The following is an 18,833-nucleotide window of genomic DNA, read 5'->3' as shown; positions in this document are numbered from 1 at the left end:
CACTTAACCCTATTGCCTAACCCCCCCCCCAAAGGGGAAGACTAGGAAAAGGCTACTTACCTGAAAGGAAGAACTTTAGCTGAGGCACAAAGGAGGTGAATCTAATGAGAGAGAACATTCCAGGAATGGGGGATAGCCATGGGAAAATACTTGAAATTGAGAGAGGGAGTGGAAGGAATCTTAAAAGTCATGTAGTACAATCTATCATTTTATAATTAAGGCAGAGAGATAGAAGGACTAGTTCAAAGTTACATTTTAAGACTAGTGCTAAGACTGTAGTTAAGACTCCAAGCCTCTTAATTCTCTGTCCTATATGTATAAATATTTTTCATGTTTCTTAGTTTTTAAAATCTTATAACACTAAAAATACAAGGAAAAGGATCAAAGAGAATCATGGATTTTCAATCCTATTTGAGAGGTAGTGTGCCATAATGGATAGGGTCCTGAACTTGGACTCAGAAAAACAGGTTCAAATTCCAATTCTGACACTTAATAGATGTGTGACCTTGAACTTCCTCATTTGTAGAATTGTAAGTTTGGACTCAATGGCCTCAAAGATCCTTTCAAACTCTAACTAGATGGTCCTAAGCTTCTCTCATTTATATGTATAACACTGCCAGTTTTGTGTGGTATTTCCTCTGTTTTTCAGTTATTTTCAATTTGACTGTTCATAACACTATTTGGGGTTATTTTGGCAAAGAGATCAAAGTGGTTTGCCATTTCTGCTCTCCTACTCATTTTATAGATGACAAACCAAGACAAACAAGGTTAAATGAGTTGCTCAGTCACCCAGCTAATGATGGCTAGATTTGAACTTGGGTCTTCCCAATTCCCAGCACTCTTTCCACTGTGCCACTGTGCTACTACATATGAAAGTTTAAGTAATCTGCTTATCATCCTTGCACAGGGGTCATGCTTATCTTTGTATCATTCCAATTTTAGTATATGTGCTGCTGAAGTGAGCATTACTTATCACTTACATTACTTATCACTTCTCCAACTTTGCCACCCCTCCTCCCTCTCTTGGATGCTCAGCATGCTACGTGGACAGTAGTGGCATCTTGTAGGTATGGGATCTCAGTCCCAAAACATAAGGTTGGCTGCCTGACATTGTCTGTCTAAGATGATAAATTGCTCAAATGGGGACAGATTGTTAAATATGGGGCTTGCCAAGAGCTCATGCTACTGTCTGGAGGCTCTGAAAGAGAAAGTGTTCCCACTAGGGTGGATCTGGAGTAAACACTTTCTATGCTCTCAGTTTCAGAAAGGAAATCACCTTCTTGGTAGAAGAAACTTCTTGTTTCCCCTCCTATTCCAGGTGGGGACAGAGGTGCTTGGGCCAAAGGTCCAAAGGTGAAGAACTGTTTATCTCAATCCACAGAGGTGGGATTTAAAGTTGGTTCTGAATGAGAGTTGCCCCAGTTAAACTGAGAACTGGGAAAGACCTTAACTTAAAAAGGCCAAGGTTTTTCCACTGCATCCTGAACTATATCTTGCCATTGGATCCAGATGACTCCAGAGAAGAAAGCGAGACTGGGGACTTTGCACAGCCCTCCTCACTTAAATCCAATTCACTTGCAAATCATGGCATCACCTTCCTGGTGTCACAGTTCGCTATAAGAATGAAGAACAAATAACAACATCTTACCCTACCTTCATGCCCAACCCCTATCCTTCATGACAATTCCTTGAAAGTAATATCACTTTTAGAAGATTCTATGTTAAGTTTGCAAAGAATTGAAGAAAGATTTGCCTCAAAATATGGACACCCCCCCCAGTAATCTCAAGTATATTTGAGACCCTTTCTTCTCAAATTCTAAACAAACTTTAAAAATCAGAAACAACTAGAAATCTAGTTCCAGGAATGTAGCTATCTAGACAATAGGAGCCATTGAGCCCAGACTTTTAGATCAAGTGTATCACAGGATCATTATCTCTTTTTAAGGGAAGTTGCTTTGAGTTAGCCATTAATAATACCATCTTGGCTCCCATTATGTAGAAAGTAGGCACATACATACATGAATACAAACACACACACATATATGTTTATGTGCATATGTATATATATATATATGTATATGTATAATTGTACACACACACACACACACACACTAGACATTGTTGGGGAAGACAAATAAGGCAGAAAATGTAAGACATTGAATCTAATCCCTCCATGTAAAAAACAGGATACCATCTCTGCTTAAACAACACTCTGGGATATAGGTATTATTATTATTATCAACCTCCTTTTAGAGATGAGGAAACTGAGGCTAAGATAATTTAAGAGGTTTGTTCTAAAGCAAGATTAGAACTCCTATCTTCCAGATTCCAAGCTGAACATTCCCTAACTGCCTAAAATATAAACACTATTTTCCCAAGGCAGCCTATTCAATTTTGGAACAGGTCTAATTGTGGGGAAATGTTTCCTTATACTGATTTCTAACCTCAAACACCTACTAGCTTTGTGACCCTGAAAAAGTCTCTGTCTTAGTTTCCTTATCTCTAAAATAGTGATAATAATACTACAGTACTGCGTCCTAGGGTTGTTGTGAGGAACAAATGCAATAATAATTGTAAAGCACTTATCACAGTCTGTCATATTATGCATTAAATGTTTGTTATTATTAATACTAATAGTAATTTATTATTGATAATTATTAGTAATAATAATAATAGTAATAGTAATACTAATAATCTGACTCACTATAATCCCTCATCTACGTGAAAAGCCATCTGTATCTGAAGAGAGAGGCATTATGCTGTCCACTAATCTCCTTACCCAGCACAGACTCTCCTCTCCTCAGGCTACACCCCCCCCCCCCAGATCCTTCCATTAATCTTTATATTTAATGAAGTTGAGGTTTTTATTGTCCTGACTGCCCTCCCCTGTATACTCTCTAGCTTTTTAATGATTTTCCTAAAATGAGATACTCAGAACTGAACACAATACTCCAGGTGTGGTCAGACGCAGGCAGAACACTGTGGACAATCATTTCATTTCTGGAGGCCAAGACTCAGTTGTATAAGCTCTTTTGACTGCACACTGTTGATTTATACTGAACTCCAGATTGTTTTATGACAAATTACACAGTCTAACCATGTCTTTTTCATCTCATACATTTTATCAGAACCTTGCATTCATTCATATTAAATTTTATCTTCTTGGTTTTGGCCAGATATTCTGACCAATCAAGAATCTTCAGGATCTGGGATCTTTTATCCTGGATGCCACTAGCTATGATTTTATACAGTCTAAACCTCCACAGTTCCTTTCACTTTACCCTAATTGTGTGGAATTGTCTCTGCCATGGACCATAGTTATCAGTCTTTCCCCATTTGGGCAATTTATCATTTTAGACAGACAATGTCAGGCAGCCCACCTTATGTTTGGGGACTGAGATTCCACACCTGCAAGATGCTGCCATCATCCATGTGGCACCTAAGTCTGAGCTGAGGCAGCAAGTGCTAGACAACTTGGCTGAAACACATGTTTCAGGGGACTTTTTGTCTCTCTCCCCTTTTGGGTCACCCTTCATTGGATGACCTCCTACCTCTACCTTTCAATTTCCACCAATGATAGATGTACTTTTTGAAATGTTTCACCCAGAGCTGAACAAGGTAAGCAGTCAGACCAGGGTAGTGTATAGTAGAACAACCATTTCTCTAATTCTATGTAATGATAGATAAATGAAATGCATATGGTCCTAAGTAGAGAAACAGCAAAAACAGTTTCCTTGTTCCAGATTTCCCAGGCAAGATAGGCAAGGAGGGGGTCACTGCAGCCCATAATTGTCTTTCTGGACTGATTCTCGTCATATTTACTCCAACAGGCTTCCAGGCCTCTCCACTCCACTCAGGAAGGTCTGAGTTTAAGGAGTTGGGCACCCCAGGCTCTGTTGATCGCATCATTCCCACCTCCTGAGCTTGGCTCATCCCTTCTGGCATGGGAGAAGTACTTAGGGTGCCACAGATGGGGTGGCAGATGGGAAGTGAAAGCGTAACATAAAGTTACCCGGGATAAAAACTATTCATGTGCAAAATTCATATGTTCCTGTGTAGGGAAACTTAATGAAAACAATTGCAAAATGAACCAGTAGCACATGATGGGTAAACTGCCTCTGGCCTGGAAGCTGGCAAACCTAAGAGTGGTAATGGACCATCTGGGAGTGGGGGCAGGGGACTGAAGGAGGAACAAGGATGGCAGAGACAAAGTAAGAGGAAAAGAGACAGAAGATACATAGGATAGTGAGACACTGAGAAGAAATAGAGACAGTGGGAGAGGTGAAATGACACACAGAAATAGAGAAGAGAGCTAAGGGAGGTTCCAAAGAGAGATATTCAAAGAAAGGTAGAAAAAGATACAATGAGAAGGGGAGGGGGGAGGGGGAAGGGAGAAAGGGAAAGGGAGGAGAAAGACAACAGACATATGGAACAGTGAGACAGAGAGAAGAAACAGAGAGAGTGGGAGAGGTAAAATGAATAATAGAAATAGAGAACCAAGAGAGATCCCAAGAGAGACATTCAAAATAAGGAAGAAAAGAGCCAGTGAGAAGGGGAGACAGACAGACAGACAGATGGACAGATGGACATAGACAAGGAGAGAGAGAGACTGAGGGAGGGAGGGGGAGAGAGAAAGACAGACAAAGAGAGAGACAGAGAGAAATGGAAACACAGAGGGACAGAGAGGGAAAGACAGTGGGTGGGCTCCTCTGCTTCCTGCCTTTTTAGAACACTGTGGCCTTGTTTTCAGGGTATGTCTGCTCTAAGGAGCTTGGAAAGACTTGGGAGAATTATTAGGTAGAATGAAAGAGCTTCTACAAAGAGCCATCTCTACCCAGGGTGAGTTCATACTCATTCTGTAATTGGGCATCACACAGGAACAGGACCGTGTGAAGCTTCAAACCATAGGCCTACTGCAGAGTCCTCAGAAATCATTTCAAGAGAGGCGGTGGGAGAGCATCTGCCCACATGGTCCTCTCCCCACAGCTAAGTCGGTGTGCTCCTTTCCTCACTAATTGGCCACATTTACAACTTCAGCTCAGGAATCAACATGGGGTGGCCTTGGGTAGCCTTCCTGACTCCATTAGTCGAAGGTAGATTAAACCTGACTCAGGGGACAGGCGTCTCTTCCCAATAAGTCTTTGGCCTAGTTCTTAGAACTGGAATTCATCTGCCCTCTCCCTGGCACTGGTTCCCCTGGACTCTTCGGAGGCTCATAGTGAGGGCTGGGGCATGTTGACTCCCTCCTAAGGAGAGGAGAAAGATGAGCTAGTTTAAAAGATTGAACCTAGGAACCATGAATACCATTTACCTGGCCAGCAGTTCAGGACTGCTAAGCCAGAAGGACTGCAGGAACAGAAGGACCAGTGGATATAGTCTCAACTTTCCTAAATATTGTTTCACTCTTCCCAAGTTCACTACTGAGATGATCTTTAATCATGAGTATGTATTAGTTCCTTCTGTAGGCTTCTTAAATTACTGGCATAGAATGAAAGCTTCTTGAGGGGAGGGACATTTCATTTTTATCTGTGTATCTCCGGAGTCCAGCTCATTACTTAATGATGATCATTCTTTGTTTTTTTTTCCCCCTTAGTTCTAAAAGAAGACCATGACATTAGGGAGGTGATGTCATAACCAGCACATGAATAGTATTTAAGTGAGGGGCTGCTGTGCTAAGTCACTAACTTCACTTCCTCTTCCAGAATCACCTGAATCTATTGGTCAGATATGAATCAGGACAACTGGCCATAGTACTGGATGTGATGTAATCAAGGTTAAGTGACTTGCTTAAGGTCACAATAGCTAGTAAATGTCCGAGGCTGGACTTGAACTCAGTTCAAATTCCTTCTGATTGAGAGAACCCAGGCTTACTGTAGCCTAAACTGAATGACTAATTTTGGTCTCTATTTTGGATATTTCTAGACTCTGTACCTAACTAGAGGGAGAGGAGAAAGGGAAGGATCTAAACTCACTCCTACAAATCAATGCCAGCTAACAATTTTTTTAAAAAAATGATCAATTTCCTGCTATACAATAGTCAAATAAAACAGACTTCTTCCTTTCCTCTTAGTCTACCATTAATGTCTCAGACTCTAATTATGCAAGAAATGAGACTGTTTGATAAATCAAGTCAATTCCCTCTCGAATATAAGTTGAATGTGATTTTAAAAAAACTTGCTTTTTTTAATACCTTATTTCCCACCACATCACATATTCTTCACTGACCTCCTGATTGTTACATGAATAAGATACTCCAGCTCTCAGCTCTGAGTATTTTCTGTCTCTCCCTTCATGCCTGGAATGTTCTGTCTCCTCACCTTTGTCTTCTGTATTCTTCCTTCAAATTCCAGGTAAAATCCTATTTTCTACAAGAAGCCTTGTCTGATACCTCTCAGATTCAGTCCCTTCCTTCTAATGATTATCTCTAATTTATCCTGTCTATAAAGTGAACACAGTTGTTTGTATGTTGTCACCTTGACTATATTGAGAACTCCTTGAGGGCAGGGGCTATCCTTTGTCTTTCTCTTTAAGCCCAGTGTTTTGCATATCAGTAAATAAATAAATAAAGACTGACTGACAGACTCTTCAGATACAGGCCCCCTTTGGAAGATAACAGAATTGAAAAAGTGCCAAGAAAACAAAAGCCCAAGGCTATATAGAAGAATAGATGTTGAAAGTTATAACTTCTAGTTTTTAAAATATATATACTCAAAAAACTTCCTATCATCCTTGTCTTTATGTATATACTTAGAACTATATTCACAAATTTGGTTATACCCATATCTTATCTTGACAAATAAGAATGGATTTCCCTTTTTCTCTCAACAGACCAAAAAAGAACAGTGTGCTTCTCTTTTTTAACTTTTTCTGACAGATAAAGAGAGTCAAAAGCAGATGTTCTATTGGGAAATTTCCTTTTCAATGTTTCCTACTGAATTTTTCTCTTATTCTAAAAGGGATAATCTATTTTGATACAGAGTTGGAAATCTCACTCAGGGGTATATCTTGGTCCCAATTTAAAACAAACAAAGACAATGGCATCACTGGGAATCTGTAGTCCACTAAGTTCCTAACTCACAGGGCAAAGAAAATATATGCAGGTAATGATAGGAACTAAAGACATGAAGTCAATCATAGCAGCTTTGTTGATAAGGTTTGGAGAGATTGGGGGAAAAAGGTAATACTCCATGAAAATTATAGATTTTTTAAAAAAGAAATTCTCATAGTCTGAGTAGGGTCTGGAGTGATCCTTCTTTAAGTAAAGTAAAAGAAATAGGTGCTACACAGAGGTGCTTGGGATTATATATATTTGTGATACTTACATCAATCTACCTCTAAAATGGGAAGTTAACTGCCATAGTATGATTCATTCTTATTCTAACCTGATCTGAAGGGTTGCACTTCTGTTTCAGAGATTATCCATTAAAAACTAAAGATAATACCATGGATAATTGGCTTCCCCCCTTAACAGCTAAAGCAAAACAAGGGAGAGAAAGAAAGAACAAAAAGAAGAGGGGAGACAGGGAGTGAGTTATAAATATACCTGATGGGATAGTCAGCAGCACTGAGGTTAATGAAGAAGTCCCATGGCCAATCTGTCATCTCCATCAAGTCCCTCATGCTCTGGAGGTAGGTGGACAAGAGACTGGCACCACCCCAGATGGTTGCCATTCTCCAGGAGGTCACACGGATATTTTGGTACTGGCCAGCAAACTGGAGCACTTGTCGATGCAGATAATTAGATCTCTTTTCCAAGAAGAAAAAAAAGAACCATTCACCAACATGTAAAACATGTTGACATAAATCCCAAGCCTTCCATTTCATTCTAGCACACCGGACTTCCAAAAAATCTGGCTTTTCCAATCAATGAATTTAAGCTTAGAGTTTTTATTGAGGTTTAACCATAATTAGGGCCCAAGGTGGAAAGAATTTAGAATGAAATCTAGAAATTAAGTCAATAAATATATGATAACTCTCCAGGCGTATGGAGTGTGGAGTTACTCCAAGAAGGGATAACTCTCCCTTCATGGCTCCTCCTAAAGATCTGCTAAGAATCACCTCAGAGCAGGTTAATTTGAACTTTCCAACCACCCCTTTTATTTCGTGACTTCTTATAATATTACCAGTTCAGATGCACATAACTTAGCTAGATATTTCCACAAAACATGAGATGAAGAATATAAGCAAAACTAGACAATTTAAAAGATTTCCCTCTCTCCAACTATTCAAAAGGTTCAACATTACTGGTCAAAGGTTAGAGATTTGGAGAGTGGCTTTTCCTATGAGAAACCTTCATGATGGAAGGAAAAGGTATGTGATAGATAGGGTGTCAGAAACAGACAGATTGGTAGATGGTGAAACAGAAAATCTATAACAGATGATATATATTACCTTGTCAACATGGATATAATAAAAATGGTCCTTATGGTAAATAGCCTTAAACATGCGCTGGAGCTGGCGAGATGCCCGACCATGGACCACCAAGACAAAGGCAATCCTAACAGGGTTGGCAGGCATGTACTCCACGGAGTCCTCATCCCACCGCACGTTGTTGTTGGCTTTGCCTGTAGAGATAGGAGATTACAGATGTGGATGTGTAGAAATCTAGGGCCCTATATGGGATTTTCTATCTAGATTGTCTGATCAAAGAATATTTGATTCAACCTATATGGTGGAAAAGATTGAAGGCTGGACTTTAGGAGAGGTGGATTCTAGTTTTATTTTTTTTTATTCTTGCTTATTTTTATTCTCTCTTCCTTCCCCTCCCCACCCATTGAAAAGGCAAGAAATACACATTAAAACATATAAAATCATGCAAAACATTTTTACATTAACCCTATGGGGGAAAAGATAAAGGAAATAAAAGAAAATATGATAGCACTTTTTCATCATTTTTCATCATAAATCCTTTGGAATTGTCTTGGATCATTATATTAATCAGAGTAGCTAAATCTTTCACAGTTGATCATCATTACAATGTTGCTTTTACTATATACAATGTTCTGCTGATTTTGTTCACTTTACATCACCTCATATAAGTCTTCCCAAGTATTTATGAAACCATCTCCTTCATCTTTTTTTCTCAGCACAATAGTATTCTAACACAATCATTTACCAAATTTTGTTCAGTACTTCCTCACATAATGAGAATCTCTTCAGTTTTCAGGTCTTTGCTGATTCTATGAAATGTCCAAGATCCACCGAAACTTGCTCATTAATCTTCATATCAGCTTCAAAATGCCCCTCCCCTAATACTCCACATCCTTACAAAGGTCACCGTGACAGCACCTCTGATGTAAAAGCACCATGTTTGTTCAATTCATTCTGTTTTCATTTCTTAGCCTGGTTTTCATTGAGTCTGATCTAATCTCTTCCAGGCCCTGAGAAAGTAGAGCTCTCACATCTTCACAGACTCTGAACTTTTGCTCAGATTGTCTATACCGTCTAGCCTGTCATAAATAATTTTCTTTGTTTTGGTTAAAAACATATCTGGATCATCTGGGAAGGAGGCAGTGGCTGTCCCACTCCAATTACCCCTCTCACCTTCTTTCTAAATTAATAGCAGGCAAACAGCAGGTTCCATGATACTTAAACAATAACTGAGGGAGTAAAAATCCATATTTTCCATTGAAATGCATTTTTAAACTAATGATAATTTTTGCAATTTTTGTATGCTCCAAATTTCCCTATCACAAAGTTCTTCTTTAACCTGATAAGACTGTCCATTATTAATATTACTGAATTTCTTAAAAGAAAAATTCATTTCTTAACTGATAATTTTTTGGTGTTTCAAGGAAGAGTTACTATTCTTGCCCTGAGGCACAGTGGGTTAAATTGAATTCAATTAATGTTGAATGATGGAATAACTACCCAGTGAAAAGCAATGTGCTGGATACCTTCCTGTAGTTTATAATCTAATCTAATCTAATCTATTTGTGGAGATTAAGTATAATAATAATTGTTACAGTCATTATAATTATTATTATAAATATTATCTAGTCAAATCTTATCCAATTTAATGGCTATTTACTAAGTCTTTGTTACTACATAGTTTTTGCCCCTTGTTATATCATCTCTATATCTCTCCCCCACCTGATATGCGCGCGCGCACACACACACACACACACACACACACACACACACACACTTAGTACTTAAACCTAGTAAATGTTTAATACATGCCTACTAATTGATTTTTTTTAAAATAGGCATATGGAATCTTAACATTCTTCCTGCCTTTCCTGAAAGGTTTGCTAAGAACTCTTGGTCTCTTGGGTCAGGCTAATTTGAACATTCCAATTGCTCCTTTATTTCTTGGCTTCTTATAACAATGTTAATTCAGTTGCACACTGAAAGCTACAGGAAATCAGTGAGCATCTTCCTCCAACAAATATCACCTCTTTCTCTATAAATCTTTGAGAAGTGTCAGGGCACTAAGAAATTCAAGTGATTTTCCCTGGGTCAGACAGGTAGTATATGTCACAATATGAGGTCTCTCTCATATTAAAATCTCCTTTCTTTCTTCTACATCATACCGGCAAACAGGTTCTTGGAATTTATTTGATTTTCTATTTGGGGGTAAGTGACTTGTCCAGGGTCACACAGCTAGTGAGTATCTAAGGTATGATTTTATTCCTCCTTATTCCAGGACCAGGGCTCTATCCACTGGACTACCTAGCTGTCCTTCAGACTCTTAGAATTTAAAGATTAAAAATCAAAGGACTCAAATAATCCCTGCCTTCAAACAGCTAGCATTCTAACCTATAGATAGGTAAAAAAAAATTTGAAGAGATAGAGATGACACGCAATTACCAAGATTGAGAAAGGTTTGCCATTTCCCAGTAAATGAGTTGAAGTTTAAAGGAATAGGTGTGCTATAAAGGCAGAGCTGAGTTAGGGAGTGCCTTCCACACACACAAAAGAGTATGAGCAGGAGAATGAATTAAAGAAGAGTGACAAGTCAAGTTTTCTTCTGGGAATGGAGAATGTGCCCAGGGAAAACAAATACAACAAAATCAGTAGAATAGCGATCTCAGGTTAAAAATAAAGCTAACACCACCCTGGGGTTATCCGGTCTGTGGAGCAGTGGCAGTAATGTCAGACTTATAAAAACACAGTCAGTCTGGGACATGCCTATTTCAGAGAGAGAGAGGGGAGAGGGGAGAGGGGAGAGAAGCAAGTGAACTGAGCCAAACAGAGGACTTGAGTAGAAGATGGCAGGGATCCAGGCTCCTTCCTTTTCCTTGCCCTCTTAGAAACCAAACACAACCCTCATTTCCTGAGGATGGGCCCAAGGCTTGTTGCAGTTGTAACTAAAATGACTTGAACTGCTTCCTTTATTTATATGTCATATTCCACCTTCAGTGTCCCACTAGATCCAGGCGAGCCTCTCTGTCCTCTGCCTTAAGAGCCTTGATCAAAGCACAGGTTTGAGGCAATAAAGTGTGCACTACCCCCACCCCCACTCCCCCATAGAGGGAGATGAGACTCAGACACTATCATTTCCCAGCTCTACTGCCAATGGTAATTTTTCTATTTTTGATCCAGGGCCCCAGTTTCTGTAACAACCTTTCCTGGAAGCTGCACTAAAGCTGAGGAGTTAAAAGTGATGCTTAACCTCAAAGGAAGGGGTCTAGATGAGAGGCAGCTGCATGGGCTTGTTTGTGTTGATGTTTTTGCCTTTCATGCACCCACATGAGCTCTTGTAGGCCCTCCTTGGAAATTTCATCATGATATAGGAGAAATGAATTCCTGGAAAGCACAGGATCTCATGACAATGTGTAAAATGGGGAGAATTCATTTGGGATCAGAAGAAACAAATGATTCAGCTGCAGTCTCTAGGACATGATTATAATGAAAAACCTTGGGATGTCTAAGTAGTACTTTGCAAATGGGGAACAAACATCTGAATGGCTGAATGTTACTCATTGGTGAACAAATTTTTGCCAGCTATGTGGTGTTATGGGAGGGCACAAATTCGGAGTCAATGGATGTGGTCTCAATTTACTATAGCTTATTACATGTGTGACCCTGAGGAAGCCACTTAAATTCTCATCTGTTTTCTCATCTCTAGGGTCCCTTCCAGCTCTCAATCTATGATCTTATGAAAAGCTATGTTTATCATATTTTTAATTAGGTTTTCCTAAAAGCAATTAGAGAGAGAGAGAGAGAGAGAGAGAGAGAGAGAGAGAGAGAGAAAGAGAAAGAAACAGAGCTTTAGAGCTTTAGAAGCTTTAAAAGAAATGTAAGAATTATGAGTTGGTGGGAGTGAAAACAGCCTCATCCTGAGAGTCAAGAAACTAGGATTTTAGCCTCAGTACCAGTATTACCACTATTGCATTTACAGATTTGTAGACATACTCATTTCTAAGGTATAAGTGCTCACATTGAAAATTTGCCTCCAGCATGCCCTTGGCTATATATCTATTAATATTTATCAATTCAAAGATTAAGTATTAGTATGTCTTAGATTAATTTTGACCTAATGGACCTCCTAAAGGGTCTCAGGGACCCCTCAGACTACACTGTAAGAATATAACATTGAGGGGCGGCTAGGTGGCACAGTGGATAGAGCACTGGCCCTGGAGTCAGGAGTACCTGAGTTTAAATCCGAGCTCAGACACTTAATCATTACCTAGCTGTGTGGCCTTGGGCAAGCCACTTAACCCCATTTGCCTTGCAAAAAAACTAAAAAAAAAGAATATAACATTGACAGGTATAATGATTTGCCAAGGGTTGCATAGTTACTAGTGTCAGAGACAGGACCTGAATGCAAGTCTTTTTGACTCTGAGAACACTTCTCTATTCATTAAAGAGGAAAAAATAACTATGAAAACAGTTTTCTATATTCAGTAGATAGAGGACCAGATTTGGAATCAGGAAGATCTTAGTTCAAATACAGCCTCAAGACACTTACTAATTGTGTGATCCTGAGTAAGTACTTAACTCCTATAATATAAGGGAGTTGAAATAGATGGTTGCTTCCAGGTATAGATCTTATTCTCAGTATAGTAGATTAGGATCCTGAACTTGGAATCAGAAAAACTGGTATTCAAATCTGATTTAATACTTACTCTTTGCCTCCTGAACAAACCATTTCATCTTTATGCAACCCAGGCATCCAAGAGTTATCTATTAAATCATGAAGAGGTTGGTATCCATCTCATTGGAAATCAGTGTGAAGGAAGGTCTCTACATTGAATAAGTCATGGATCCTAGTTTTACACAGTTAACATAATTTGAATTGCCATTTGAGAATTCCAACTCCTGAACCCAGTACAGGTCCTTGTTTATAGTAGTCACTTAAGAATTGTTGTTGACAACTCCACAAGAATTAGTCCAATCCCTAAACTCAGGGTTCAATAATGCCTCCTTAAACCCTATCATCTCCCAAGATCGTATGTTTTGCTACTCCCTGATGCTCTCATATAAACATCCTCAAGAAGAATTGCCTTCTGCACCATTTGTACCAAACCTAAAATAAACACAAGGTGAAAGAGACCCTCAATCCATGAATCCTCTTTGTCAACAAAAACCTTCTTTGTCTACTTATGCAGCAAAAAGGCTTCAACCACATAACATTCAAATGGCAGAGAGTCCTTTCTGAGTGTTATAATGCTTTGGATTATCAGTGCTTTTGAAACCGGAAACACTGGAGGTAGGGATTGTGCACAAAAATGTCTTTTAGCCTAAGTTTACAGCTAGAATTTTATCTCTGTAATTGCCATTTTTCTCAAAGAAGAACATGACATCAGGGAGATGATGCCATGACATGCACATGGATTAGATTTGAGTGAGGGGATGCTGGACTAAGTCAACAGCCTCACTTTCTCCTCTGGAGTCATTTGAATCCAGTGGTTAGATATGAATCAGGACAACTGGCGGTAACCTTGAATTGCAGGCAATCAGAGTTAAGTGACTTACTTCTCCATCATCATTATCATCATCCTCCTCCTCATCATTATCATCACATTAGCTAGCATTTGCTGATCATTTTGATGTTTTCAAAGCCCTTAAATATAATAAAACTGACTTTGCAAAGTACAAAGCATTCTATAAATACTTCCATTGATAATTCAAAGGGAAAAGTCTTGCAGATTCTGATCTGCTGGCTTGTGGTCTGGGTGTTCCTTAAAACACAAACGGAAAACCTTCCTAAACATCCACTGGAAATGGGAAGTGCTCCAATCTCAGAAGAAAATATTAGTTTTAATAAATTTACAAGCTAGCTGGAGAGAGAAAATTAGCATGTAGGAAACAATAGTGAATAAATATAAAGTTTGTACACAAAACAATAAGCAGGTAGCCAAGGGATTGGAGTGCTAAGCTTGGAGTTATCTAGATCTGGGTTCAAATCCTCTGATTTTTACTTGCTAAATAAATGTTCAAATCACTTAACCTTTGTCTGCATCAGTTTTTTTCATTTATAAAATGGGAATAATGATAGCATTACCTCATAGAATTATTATGAAGGAATACAAATGAAATACAACTTTGGGCTATATTCATGCTAGCTTATGATTTCATAACATAACAATAGCTAATATTTCTATAACATTTACTATATGCTAGTCACTGGGCTTAGTGTTTTAGATTATTATTTCATTTAATTCTCACATGATTGTGAAGTAGACTCTATTATGAATACCACTTTACAATTGAGGAAACTGAGACAAAGAGTATCATTTGCCTAGGGTCAAACTAGTAAGTGTCTGAGGTTGGATTTGAACTCAGGTCTAGCACTTGATCCATTGCACCATCAGTTGCTTATGTTAGACAATCTGAGTTGGAATTCCAGGGAAATTTTCACCTTTTTGGACAAAGTTTCACCTCTTTCCACTTCAGTTTTCTCATGTGCAAAATGAGAGGAATATTGGGTCAAATGATCTTGCTATACCCTTCAATATTTTATATTCTCAATATTTTATGATTCTCTATGGTTGCCTCCTTTGCCTAGTCAAATGATTTTCTGTCTTAATATTCACAGCTCACATCAGTAAAACATGATTCAGATTAACAAGAACTTTAAAATAATCTTATGAGGTAAATAGTGTAGATATCCTTATTGAATAGATAAGGAAACTAAGGCATGGAGAGATTCCTTGGTCTACTCATGCTTACAAAGCAGAATAAGCATTAGAGCCAGGATACACTGTAGTTGGAAGATTTTGGTGCCTTTTTCTGAGCATCAGAGGCTTTTTTCTGAAGGGTCTTGTCAAATGCCCAATTAACCCTAAGGAACTGTTGCTGCTGTTAAACCAATGCTGTCAGGTCATTTTTAGTTTGATTTATTAAGAAAGATGGAAAGGGGAAGAGTATATTAAACAAAATTAAGCAGGTGGGGGAATTAGAGAAAAATTTAATTTCTGAGTTTGGGGGAAAGATATGAGAGAACTAGAGTTAGGATAACAGCGATATCCTGAGTCAGCCAGATCTAGGTAATATAGTCTACTCAAAATGAGTCCAAAAAACTGCTGAATGTCTCTAAATTTCCAGAGATGTCCCCTGCCCTGTCTCAGTACTCACCAGCCTACACAGAGTTTTATCCAATTCTCACTGTAATGCTTAGTGCTTACCAAAATTTCATCCTGCTGTTTCTAGACATGTAATAATCAAATATTCCACTGGATTTCTGGAGGAATCCCACCCATTTGTTTAATCAGAGGTCACTGTATTATGAGCAAATGCTACTCAATACTGTAAACCCTTTGATCCAGTGATATCTCTGTGAAGTCTAAAAAGAAGAAAGAAAGAGGAAAAGATCCTATATGAACAAAAATATTTATAGCAGCTCTTTTTGTGGTGACAAAAAAAACTGGACACTAAAGAAATACCCATTAATTGAGAAGGGGATAAGTAGGTTGTGTCATAGGAATGTGATAGAATTCTAAAATTCTATAAGAAATGAGGAAATAGATAATTTCAAAGAGATTGGAAAGATTTGTATGAACTGATACCAAAGAAAGCAGAATCAGGAGCCCTGTTTATACTATAACATTAATACTATAAAAATGAATAATTTTGAGGACTTATAACTGATAAAGATGGAAATAAGCAGAATTAAAAAAGCAATGTACACAATAAAGAAAGTGGAAAGACAAAAAACTTGGAAATATTTGAGAACTTTGATCAATATAATATGAACATCTCTGATGAAACAATCTATTCATTTCCTGAAACAAAGGTAATAGATTTAGGGTACAGAATGACATAGACATACATATATTTATGTACACCTTATATATAAGTATATACATATGTATATGTATGTAGTCAATAAATAAATTTATTTTTGCTTATCTATGCATATTTTATAAGCATCTCTTTCTTTCCTCCTTTTCCCAATTGAGAAAGCAATAGAAAATAGAGAAAATAAAATTTTGCTATTAAAAAACAAAACAAATAATGTAACTAAAGTAGAGGGGGAGGAACAAAATATATGAAATGCTGCATTCATTTTTAGATAAGGTTACTATATTACTAGTTTTTAAAATTCATTACTTTATTAGAGATTTCACAAGAATAGGGTGTGTGTATGAGTATAAATATTTACAATTAAAAACAAATCAATAAAACTTTTTTTGAAGTTCATTTTCAGACTTTCCACTTAACTTTAGCTTCACTGAGCTACCCCAAGGTAGGTTACCAAATAAAATAAAGTCAGAGAAAATCTTTCCACCTCTTAGAACAGCACTACATATAGGGTGATTTGAAGGACATACTATTCAACAGTGATATGTATACTGCAGAAAGGTTGTATATATTCTGCTGCTCTGAAAAGCTCAAGAAGTTTATTCATTTAACTTTCCAAAGCAGTTTTGACACTATACCCTAAAGGCCAGAAGGTCTCTACATTTGACTTGGTCTCTCTCTCTCTCTCTCTCTCTCTCTCTCTCTCTCTCTCTCTCTCTCTCTCTCTCATCCACTCCCCCCTCCCCAATTCCCCAATAGAATAATATCCATGAGAGAAAGGAATACCTAACATGTCTACTTTTATCGCTATCACATAGCATAGTGTTTTACATATAATAAGCATCTAATAAATTTTTTTTATCTTCTTTCCTTTTTTTCTTCCCTCTTTCCTTTCTCTTTCCTTCTTTCTTTCTCAAACTTCTCCAACTCTCTACTTCAAAGAGTCATAGCTTCTGAAATGTTGGGATAAACTGGCAGTATAAAGAGAGAGGTCTTCGGAATTTCCCATACAACTTTCCTCAGTTTTGTGGTTCAGTGGAAGAACAATGGTTGCTCTTAATATTGATGCTCTACAGATGAGGAGATCAAAGTAACAGATGAGGAGTTCAAAGTAATCCATAGCCATATGAAAAAATGCTCTAAATCATTAATTATTAGAGAAATGCAAATTAAAGCTTCTCTGAGGTACTACCTAACACCTCTCAGATTGGCCAGTATGACCAGGAATGATAATGATCATTGTTGGAAGTGATGTGGGAAATCTGGGACACTATTACACTGTTGGTGGAGCTGTGAACTCATCCATCCCTTCTGGAGAGCTATTTGGAACTATGACCAAAGGGCAACAAAAATGTGCATACCCTTTGACCCAGCAATAGCACTATTGGGTCTATACCCTGAAGAGATGAGGAAAAAGGGTAAAAACATTACTTGTACAAAAATATTCATAGCAGTTCTGTTTGTGGTGGCAAAGAATTGGAAATCCAGTAAATGTCCTTCAGTTGGGGAATGACTTAGCAAACTGTGGTATATGTATGTCATGGAACACTATTGTTCTATTAGAAACCAGGAGGGACGGGATTTCAGGCAAACCTGGAGGGATTTGCATGAACTGATGCTGAGTGAGATGAGCAGAACCAGAAAAACTGTACACACTAACAGCAACATGGGAGTGATGTTCAACCTTGAAGGACTTGCTCATTCCATCAGTGCAATAATTGGGAACAATTTTGGGCTGTCTGCAAAGGAGAGTGCCATCTGTATCCAGATAAGGAGCTGTGGAGTTTGAACAAAGTACAAGGACTATTCCCTTTAATTTAGAAAAAAAAACCAGATAGTTTATTGTCTGATCTTGTTACCTCTTAGACTTCTCTCCTCTTTAAGGATATGATTTCTCTCTCATCACACCCAGTTTGGATCAAGGTACAACATGGAAACAAAGTAAAGACTGACAGAGTGCTTTCTGTGGGGGGAGGGAAGCAAGATTGGGGGGAAATTGTAAAACTCAAATAATATCTTTAATAAAAATATTGATGAGGTGAGAGGTGGAATGGGCGTGGAAGAAGGAGCAACATTAAGAGTCAGTGTGAATTTGGAGTCCAAAGCTCTACAGCCAGATTCTAGTTCTGATAATTATTATCCATTTTATTTTAGACTTGTCTTGACTTCTTGGTTCTTCTTCTCTTTAAGATGAGGGGGGCTGGGCTAGATGATCTCTGAAGTTCCTCTCAGTTCTGAATTCTATAATGTCTCTTACTGAATCATATCAGAACATTACTATAAGCCAAAAGTTCTCAATGTGGTCTGGGGGAACCCTGCAGATTCCTAAAACCCTTTCAAGGGATCTTCAAAGTCAAAAGTATTTACTTAATAATATTAAGACATTTTAATTTCTAATATAATAAATGTTCACAGACAAAATAGATAAAAACTTGGATGTCCACAACAATTTTTAATAGAGCCACTGAGTATAGACCTAGCCATATTTCAATGATGTGGTTTGGACCTCAATATATCTAAACCCATATTAAAAAATGAGCCGTAGTATAATGGAACTCAAGTAACCACAAACATTAAAATTAAGGAACTGTGGTCATAGTCTTTGTGATGACTGTAGTCAGTCCTAACATCAGCTCTGGGTG

At 38.0% G+C, this 18,833-nt stretch overlaps 1 protein-coding gene and 1 non-coding gene across 3 annotated transcripts in view; both read right to left on the bottom strand.

The window, feature by feature from the left end:
* Nucleotides 1–18,833, bottom strand: part of XYLT1 (xylosyltransferase 1) — a 427,805-nt gene that overhangs the window by 115,421 nt on the left and 293,551 nt on the right. For both annotated transcript variants that reach the window (XM_074200787.1, XM_074200788.1), the window contains 2 exons: nt 8,392–8,564; nt 7,544–7,746 (listed from right to left, as the gene is read on the bottom strand). In XM_074200787.1, coding sequence (XP_074056888.1) covers nt 7,544–7,746; nt 8,392–8,564 — 376 coding nt within the window. The remainder of the gene's footprint in view (nt 1–7,543; nt 7,747–8,391; nt 8,565–18,833) is intronic.
* On the bottom strand, nt 863–966 carry LOC141503739 (U6 spliceosomal RNA). The gene has a single exon (XR_012473062.1). It is a non-coding gene; the product is annotated as a U6 spliceosomal RNA (small nuclear RNA).

Source organism: Macrotis lagotis, chromosome X (assembly GCF_037893015.1).
Source record: "Macrotis lagotis isolate mMagLag1 chromosome X, bilby.v1.9.chrom.fasta, whole genome shotgun sequence".
Lineage (NCBI taxonomy): Eukaryota > Metazoa > Chordata > Mammalia > Peramelemorphia > Peramelidae > Macrotis > Macrotis lagotis.
The sequence above is the reverse complement of the archived record's forward strand: the minus strand, read 5'-3'. Positions and strand labels throughout refer to the sequence as shown.